This window comes from Danio aesculapii, chromosome 24 (genome assembly GCF_903798145.1).
Source record: "Danio aesculapii chromosome 24, fDanAes4.1, whole genome shotgun sequence".
NCBI classification, from domain to species: Eukaryota; Metazoa; Chordata; class Actinopteri; order Cypriniformes; family Danionidae; genus Danio; species Danio aesculapii.
The window spans coordinates 31,854,700-31,864,834 of record NC_079458.1 but is presented as its reverse complement, the minus strand read 5'-3'; the positions used below and the strand labels follow the sequence as shown (position 1 = coordinate 31,864,834).

The 10,135-nt window shown below is 38.1% G+C and overlaps 1 protein-coding gene across 1 annotated transcript; it reads right to left on the bottom strand.

The window, feature by feature from the left end:
• Positions 1-3,939: 3,939 nt before the first annotated feature.
• On the bottom strand, positions 3,940-9,677 carry LOC130218754 (suppressor of cytokine signaling 6). Its single transcript, XM_056451008.1, has 2 exons — positions 9,307-9,677; positions 3,940-8,015 (listed from the first exon to the last, which is right to left on the bottom strand). The coding sequence occupies exon 2, from the start codon at positions 7,889-7,891 to the stop codon at positions 6,311-6,313; it is 1,581 nt and encodes a 526-aa protein (XP_056306983.1). The 5' UTR covers positions 7,892-8,015; positions 9,307-9,677; the 3' UTR covers positions 3,940-6,310.
• Positions 9,678-10,135: the final 458 nt, after the last annotated feature.

Below are 10,135 nucleotides of genomic sequence, written 5' to 3'. Positions count from 1 at the left end.
ATAAACGAAACGACACTAATTTATGCTAAATACGTCATGTAAACATTCACCTTCATTCGCAGCACAAGGACAAAAGAACATGGATCAGAAAAATAGATATTTCAATGAAGCTTGTTAAGTGCTCAGCTGTCATCGGTTCAAAATACTTCAGCAATCCCAACAAGCCACATCTAACGACAAACAGACAAGGTCATGAAAATGATATTGAACATGATGGAGTCCCAGAACACTTTTTTTCCCTCCTTTCTTTTTAAACACATGCTCACACACGCACTAAACATTTTCAATGTGCCTCATCTCATTACGCCACACATCTAGGCAAAAAGGAAATAAACTCAATGGACATTGCGCTCAAACACTTCAGTTCACATTTATTTTTTGCATTAGTCGACTTCCACATTCTGGTAAATGCATCTTGTGCCTTGCCTAAGACATTCCTCTTTTTGTTGCTCACGCTCTCAAACACACACACACACACACAAACACTTTGTGATTTTGACATCTGAGAAAAAAAAAACCCTTCATTTAATGGCAACTTTACCCATTCAAATCACAGCAAATTAAATTCTTTTCCAAAAACATACATAGATACAGCATTCAAAATAAGCTTTGAAGGTGTGGTAAAGGGATAGTTCCCAAAAATGGAAAATTCTGTGATCATTTACTCAACTTCACTTGTTCCAAACTTGAGTTTCTTTCTTCTGTTCAATCAACACAATCTCATTGCAATTCAGAACGTTTTTATATAATGGTAATTGGTGGCTAATTGGTATGAATGTGTACGATTCCCCCAATAATGGTTGGGTTTGAAGACATGCCTCCTTTTAATCTTACATGAGTGAAATCATATGAATTTATATGAATTGGCCACTTTCAGATAATCCACAAATTAGTTGCGTTTCCTTGTGAGATTTGACTGGTTGACCACAAAAGAGGATATTTTGAAGAATGTTAATAATAGGGTTTTTTTTCTTAAGCCTGATTTATACTTATTGCATTGAGTGATTGGTGTACCCCACAGCGCATATTTTGCACGTAGCAGACACCATTGTGAGCATTTATACTTCTGCATTTTATCTGTGCTGCTCTAGCAATAACACTTTCGAAATTCTAGTCGGCGATGGGGTTTCCACTTTTTCAAGTTTCTTTGCAGGTGTTTGGGTTTACGCCAGAAATACGTGCAATGCTACTGTAGAAGTAGCTCAAACTCGCACTAATTCATGGACGGAAGAGGCGAAAATCGACAAACATTCAACAACTGTAATAAACAAAATAAAAATATCCATCTGTAGCTTATCCACAGGACTCAAAACTCATTATACACTGGTACCATCTGCCTTGCTCCACTTCCATGGAGCAAGGCTCCGCCTACCCTCATCACCACTATCAAGCCGACCAATCACAGATCTTGCACTATGCATAATTGCAACGGTGTAAGCGGTCTCATTTCAGAAGACAGGTTTAGCAACTGAACAAGCTGCCATTAATAAGCAGTAATAAAATTTGTGATGACTTTTTTGTTGTGATTTTAAGCGATCTGAAGGCAAAGCAAGGTTTACAGAAGCTGTTTCCTTTATCCATACATCTACACATATACTGTCTATAAAATCACTCTTTAGTAAGACATGTCATACTCTTTTTGGTTTGTAACATGTGTTTAGATATCCAGGTAAAATGAAACCTAATTCATACATTTAATCCAGAGTTTTCTACTAAAACATCCAGCCTTTATCAGCGCGCAATGAATCTTGGGATGTTCGAGGCCGCAAAGGTTCCACCGGTTGTGTCCTTTATTAGCTGGAAAATGAAGGACGCATTGAAGGAGCCTTCTAATTTTATTGAAATGAGACAGGCTTCGTTGCGCCGCAATGATGCAGTGCACTTCCTTCGGAGGCAAAGCTATAGTTACATGGTTTGAGAGGTGCACATCAGGGTATGGCGAAAGGTATGTGACTGTGTGAAGGCTACAGAGGACCTAAAGCCTCATTCACACTACAAGCGACTGGCAGCGGCAACGCAACAAGTAGTTGTTCATTTCAACAAGCGAGCGACCAGGAGCTGGTGACCAGGTGGGCGTGTCGAGCAATGCAACAAAGTTGAGAATCCTTGAACTTTATGCAAATGAAGAGGGACTTCCTTTGGCGACAGCCAATGGAAGCACTAGTAGAGCTCACGTGATCCTCTCTCAGCTCGCTCAGAGGCCTGTTGTAATCGTGCTGTATATACCTACACATGCCTGCGTTTGCAGCAGGTCGCCACCCAGAGCGACAGGCAGCTACAAAGTCGCTGCTAGTGTGAATGAGGCATAATACACGCACTATAAATTGGCCTTTACTATGGAGCTTAAATGCTTTTCAAATCAGGTTTCCAAAATTCTTTAAAATTGATTAAAAAAAAACTCACTTAGGTTTGAAACTACTTGAAGTTAAATAAATGGTGAGTAAATTTTCACTTTTAGGTGAACAATCCCTTTAGAGAACAATTTCTCAATGCGGTTCCCTTATACGCATTACGTAAAACAAACACATATTTCATCAAACTCCATGGGTTATGTTGTTACTAATGAATATTAAAGATGGCAAACTGTGTTTATTTGACAGCTAACCTTCAAAGTCTCCCCAAAGGTGTCTCACGAATACTTATTGTTCACCGTTTTTACTGTGAACGCCAGTTGGCACTTTTTTAAACAGGCCTTTAAAAGCCTTCAACCATGTGTGGTGTGAAAACTGCAAATAGAAAGTTCTGGCTCTGATTCACACACATTCAATATGCCAGCTAAAGAGACATTTATAAGCTCCCCTGATTATCCCAATGTAGTCCAAGCCATCTCATATGAGGGCAGCGTGCATGCAAAACCATGTCATATTTATCCCAGCATCAATTACATAATGTGAAAACTCATACAACAATTAGCTTCCAATGACTGACGGTATTTTTTCCTATCTGAAGCCCTATGAAAGTTGAAGAAAAGCAACCAATAATTCCCTTTCATGAAACTGGAAAGACAATGCAGGGGGGAAAAAAACGGTGTATAGTAATTCTGAATGCAACATTTTGGCTTGAAGCAGAGTTTATGAAATATTGACAGGCTGACATGCTGCTATTATGGAGGGCAGAGGGTGAGGAAAGCCTGCTGTCATTCTGCAAGGAGAAAAAAAAAATCTCCAATATACACTCAGGAACTTATGAATACATAATTCCTTTGGGATATTTGCAGATTTGTTGAACGTTTGCTTGCGGTTCAAGTATAAACAAGCCATTTAAGGTGACATGTCTCTATAAAAGTGTGCTTTTAGTTTTAGGCAGGGTGGCACAAACAAATCCTGGCATTATTTTTACTCTCTTATCCAAACCATCTATGAACAACCACGACTGACGGCAATCATTCCAGCACTGGAGTATGGAATTCCTAAAATGGTGTTTAAAGGGGCTATATGTAAGAATCATGTATTCATTCATTGCTTTTTAAGGGTAAGGTTTGAATATCTTCCAACAAATGTCTATAGAGAGATTTATTTACACACAAGAGATGTGACGTTTATATGCATTTCTGAAAGCCTCTCTTCTATATTCTATGGAACTTGAACTTGCTTATAATGCTCAAAATAATGCTGAAATATCCATTCTAACCGTACTGTCAAGAGTTTTGCAAAGAAAATGCATTAATTTAAACAAAAAACTCACAATGTTTAAAACGGTCTCAATTTTAAAGCTCTGGATAAATTAAGATATATCAAATTTGTGATTGATTCTCTTAATTTGCCCACACAAGGCATTTTTTGAGTAAAATATTTTATATATAACATTCATTTCAATTTATAAACTAATGACAACGTGTCATTAAATAAATTGTGTTTAGAATGTCAATCAAAAATACTTATTTAAGCCCTGTTTATTGAAGGAATATATATATATATATATATATAGACAGAGAGCTCTAAATTATAATATTAATATTTGTAATAATTAAAAAAACGACTGTTGGTGTCCATAGCTTTTTATTCCCTATTTTACAAGACTAAAAAAAGAAAAAGATGAAGATGCCCAAATGTACAGTCCTACGTTTTAATGCCTGAATGTTCTGCATAACTAATTTCTGATTTTAAAATGTGCAAGAATTTGAATATGTTGGCTCAAATTTGGAAAAATAATACAAATTCAAATATCATGAACTTTTCCAAAATTGTCCACATCAAAAAAAATGTATGATTCTGCATGGACTTTCTCTTTATTATGACAGGTGGTCTATTGTTTCAGGAATCACCACAGCGGATTGAAACGCCAACTTATCCAGCATATGTTTTACGCAGTGGATGCCCTTTCAGCCACAACCCAGTACTGGGAAACACCCATATACTCTCATATTCATACTCATACACTATGGTCAATTCAGTTCATCCAATTCACCTAGGCCGCATGTCCTTGTACTGTGGGGGAAAGCGAAGCACCCGGGGGAAACCCACGTGAACACAGGGAGAACTATTCATCATTATCTTAATGGAAATTGGTATTTGAAAAGTTTTAATACAAGAAGTCAGTAGTTTATAAAGTAAAATATAAACCTCATAAGTGATTCTTACCAGATGTCAGCTATTTTGCTACTAATAGGATAGCGTGTCCAAACTTTTTCATATTTAGACGTGACTCGGGGAAGTAGACGGCTTCTGGAGGTTTACTTTCAATATATTGCTGCAAAGGTATTTCCAATTACATTGAATTATGTTATCATTAGTCTCTTATAGGTATGGGCCGGTATAAGATTCTGTTGGTATGATAACCTTGGTGCAAAATATCACGGTTTTACAGTATTGTGATTTCTGCTCTAAAGAATATTCTCTTTAAATGTCTGGGTAAAAAAACTATAACTTTTTCCCCTTTGAACACAATAGATTTTATTTTGAGGAATTTTTTAAATACTTTGGAGCAGTAAACATGTCAGGCTAAAATATTCAAATGAATCATTGACTTCTGCTATCTTCATTAGTTTTAAAAACTGAACTGATTTCATTACAATTTAAAACGGCATCTTTGGATATCTTTTCCACTTTAGAGACTGTTGTCCTAAAAAACTTAAAACAAAACATAAAAAAAAACTTACATAAAGCGTAGGAACGGTATAGCATAAAATTTAGCAGGTTTTAAAACCTTGACTTTTCCAAACCGCAGTGTAACTTAAAAATGGTTATCGTCCTAGTCTCTTATATGTTACGTGAGCACATACACTTAAGTTCACTTGACAGCAACAAGCATCACAGTATCTTTAGAATTCTATATATAGCCCCTTTAAACGAAACAAATAAGATGCTCAGGAAGCAATATAAACCATTTCTTAATGTACATGAGCCAAAATATTTAGACAGAACTAAATACTGTATGAGCCACACTATACAACATATATAAAAAATGAATCCTGTTATGTTTTTTACCTGCTCCCTTTTCGTATAAGATCACAGATGTAGCATTCTTCATGTATTATTCTTGAACATTTGCTTTGAATATGATTCAGTCCTTCCTTTGTGGCCTTCACATACCTGACTGACCGAATTTGTTGTTGCACAGATCTTAAAAAAAGTCAAATAAAATGTAAAACATTAAGCCTAAATAAATGCTTATTCTCTAACAAAAGTATTCTGATAGTTGACTATTTGACAAACTTCCATCATCCAGCAGAGTTGCAAGTTTCCATTAAAAGTACCGATTTTTAGAACTATTAAAACCTGCCAAAAACGTGGCTGACATCATATTTCCAGAGAGAAGCAAATGACTTTTAAAGGTGCGATCACATTTACGATTGTTCCTAGAAATTTTGTTTTTAATAGCAATCTTCAAGATTGGGAACTAATTCCCCACAGATGTTTCACAAAATATGTTGACCAATAGAAAGCTGCTTGCTTTGAAAGTTAGCTGTGCTTCACATATTACTATACTTATTTACAACAGACAATGCACCTTTAAAATTAAAAAAATGGACAAAATGTTGCCAATGTGACCGCACCTTAACGCTACAGCAAAATTCCTGATAAATGATGCACATTAATGCAACGTCTAATCCCAAATCCAAGCTTTACTGCAATATATAATCATATAATCAGTATGTGTATTAAGCATGGCATCCTGATTCACTCTGAAAAGCCTTGCTTAGTGTAAAACACGTAATCTGAGCAACAACAAATTTAGAGCTCTTTTTTGTGGGAAGATCAGATAGTCAACCTACGCAACTGATCACATGACCTACAAACATGTAAACTGTTTAAACAATGCGTCACTCAACAAAAAGTGCAAATTTCTACCACGACCCACTACAGCCTGTTCAGTAGTGCTTCTCCTGCAAATAATCTTTCATTTTGTTTGGTAAAGGCAGTTTCTGAATCAGATCTATCCGCGTGTACTGTCGGATGACAAAGCGGCAAAGATATTGCAGCGAACGCACTTGCATGAACCGAGAGACGGGATTGGTCAACCGAACCGGGTACGTGGCGGACCCCGGCAGACGGGATCTGGAATAACAGAATGCGCCGTTTTCTGAGTCTTTTATCGAATGCTCGATGAGATCTACGATGGAAGTGTGACCTTCTACATCTGGCTGCTCGTAAAAGCTGAATCTGCCATTGGAGTGCTCGATCCTGGTGTGAAGCGTCTTCCCCTGTGACCGAAAGCTCAGGCTGAGGAGATAGCGGTCATCTGAACTGTCCCTCACTAAAAAAGAGCCATCTGGAAGGTTGATAAGCTTCTCCTCAGCCTCCCATCGAGTTATAGGTCCCCAGTACCAACCCTGCTTGGCCAGTTTTTTAAGTTCCTCCGTAAGGCTTGTTACAACCATGGGTCCGCTGCTTTGGAAAGAATCGTACACCCTGCTAACACCGGGGGCGGAATTGGGATCAAAGTTCAAGTGATGCCTCACTCTCTCAACAACATGAGAGTCTGCACTACTGAACCCGGAGAGGGTCCTTGGAATATCGATGGTGGAAAGAGGTGACAGAGAAGGAGAAAACAAAGGTGTGTCGGCTCGGGAATTGGAAAGGACCATTGCTGGAGCGTCAGCGAGGTGTCCGTTTATCGAATGCTCCATAAGAATGTCAGATGCCATGATATCATGACCATCCGGGCCCTGGTCAATGTGCAGAGAGCCCGATTCAACCTGAACACCCACTTCCATTGGCGAAGGTCCATCTAAACAAAAGGACTGGGCAGAAGAATCTGGGTACATTCCCTCATCTAAAGGCATCGTGTACTGGATGTAGTCCTGAGGTGTGAGTCCAATAGGCACGTGATCCTCAATGCTCAAACGCAAGTTGCCACTTTGAGTCTCCATGTCCTTTAGAGACTCGCTCTGATCCTGGAACAAACCTTCTAATTGGATGTCATGGAACTCCTTTCTGATGCCATTGAGGGAGGGACTGGGGTTGGGAGAGTGGACCATAGCTTTGACCTTCACCTCCATTTTGATGCAAGCCTCCTCGGAGCCGACGGGACGGAAAGGCCATGGCGAAGGGCTGTAATGATGGCTTCGGAGGGAGGAGGATCTTAAGGGTCGCTGGGCTTTGACTTCATTAAAGCTTATAGGGACCGACGAAGAAGAGAATGTGTCGTCGTCATCTCCAGAGCCCACTGCGGAGGAGCCACCTTTGACTTTCGCTTTCTGTTTGGTTGATAGTCTCCTCTTTAGAGTGCCCATAAGACTCTCGCTCTTCGATCGGTTCTTATGACCCTTCTCATCCTCTCCATTAAGATCACAACCTACCAGCCCTTTGGTGTAACAGCCTCCAAAGAGCGTGTCGTCCTTAGTGAACTCGGCAGCTATAGATGGCTGCTGGAGCATGACAAAATCCCCATCTTCTTTGCCCTTTATGTTAAGTGACTTTCTGATCGTCTTCAGACTGATCTTCTTCATCCTTGTTCACCCGGTCAGGTGAGGGCATGGGATGGTCCTATCTTCTGACCGATGGATGCTAACCGCAGAGTCCGGCCATGTGACTGGGATACGTCAATCATGTGAACGTCAAAGCCCTTGTCATCTGCAAAAAAGTGAGATAAAATTAATTGTAAAAAAAGTGAACTAGCAACAAACATCAGAGTGTTTTCAATGTTGGCATGAAACCTCAACAGAAGCTTACAAAATAAATATGACCTTAAAAAATTTAAAGAATTAAAATTCATAATGGCTGCTATGGGCATTCTACTAGTTACAGAAAACAATTTCTAGCAATTTTAACTTTTTTATTATGAGATGATTTTTCTGTACATCTAGTTTCTCTCTGACTACAGTAACAAAGTAAAATTAATGTAGGCTTAAAAATCAATAAGTAATTTATAACCATCTCAAATTGTTTTTTAGAAGATTATGTATCCAACTGCTATGTTAATTTACCAAATGACATTTACTCATTTATTACTCATCAATTTATGTTTATTGTTTATATTTATAAAATATATGAATGATTATAGTTTGTTATTATCAGTCTCCACTGATATTTTACATTTTGAAAACCATTCAATATCAAGAGTTCAAGTTAACATCTCAAACCTATCATAATTTGTGTAGATACTCATATACATACATACAATTTCATAGATCTCTAGCTGCATATATGATGCTCAATTTTACAATGATCAAATTAACATGTCGTTGCTAACTATGTGGTGATTATAAAGGATTTATACCTATAAAAAATAATAGACCAGTCTACGCGTTCCTGTTTATTCTGCAAATAGGAGATCATATTGTAATGCATTTACTTAAAACCATTTTAGTGGTCATTAAAATTTTAATTTTAGTTAGAACAGCAAAACTGACACTGGCCAAATTAACACACTTTCCTTGAATATGATAATAACCCTACTAAAAAAAAACTTAAATCTGTCTAGGCTGGTTTTAGCTGGCCAGCCAAGATCAGCTATGTCCAGCTTAAACCAGGCTGGTCAAGCTGGTTTTAGCTTGTCATTTTCCAGCCTGACCCGCTAAGACCAGGTTGGAAATGGCTGGAAACCAGCCTGGAAATGGCCAAAACCCCTCTAAACCAGGCTGGTCGACCAGCTAAAACCAGCCAACTAGCCTAGGCTGGTTTAAGCTGTTTTTTTCAGTAGGGAATATAGTTACTAACTCGGAAACAGTTGAGCAACATAAAACCCAAAACAAGTAAATCAACCAAATAAAAACGTAGTTTTAAAAGAATATGCTGTCAAATCTCAGCAACTTAACAGGCCTGAAGTGAACTGAGTTAGCTAACGTTAGCAGGCTACGGGACCTTTATCGTGTCATACACAGTGTAAACATTGACATTAATACAACAAATTACGCCCACTCACCCCTTTAATCGGAGTTTTAACCCTTCTCTATGGCTTCAGATAGATGGATCTGGATCGAACGTGTCCGTAAATCTAACGACGAGCTTTGCATTTAGCATTAGCTTGATAATAATCGAACTGCTAGCTGCTATGCTAATTCAGCAACAGCTCCTTTGCACGAACAAGAGCTGCTTCTCTACTTAAACATGCAGTGCTCGTGGACTGTCATCATCTCATGCACGTGAAGAACCGAGGCTGTTTTTTCCTCGTCTGCGTTTGCCAGTTTGGTGGGAGAAACATTCCTTCAATTTTATTAACAGTTCCACTTCGTTCTTCCTTTTTGTGCTAGCTATAGCCACGTTAGCAACAGCTCGGTTCTCTGTCCCTCTTCCTTTGTTGACTATTGCATTGTGGGAAAAGACTGAAAGAATAACAAGAAGGAGGAGAGTGTCTGGTCTGGGATCAGTGTCAGTATGTATGTACATGCACTGTTTAATTGAAATAGAGCACACAAAGATGTAGATTCACATTAATTCTTCAACAATTTATGAGATCCCTGTAGCAGCAGAATACAGTAAAAGAAATAACTGTGCAGCAGAGAAATATAAATTTTTAGCCTGACAATGTAGCATATTTTAGTTAAAATTTATGACAGATTAGCTAAATGTGCTGGAGATTTTTTTAAACTACACATTTTTGTTTGTGTGTGTATAGTAAGTTATTATTAAGGGGAGAACATTAAATATTACCAATAAGAGTAACACACACGCATACACACACAAACATATTTTTACTACAATAAAAAAATGACATGTTTTCAGTTTAGATAATATTTCAGACCCCGATTTTC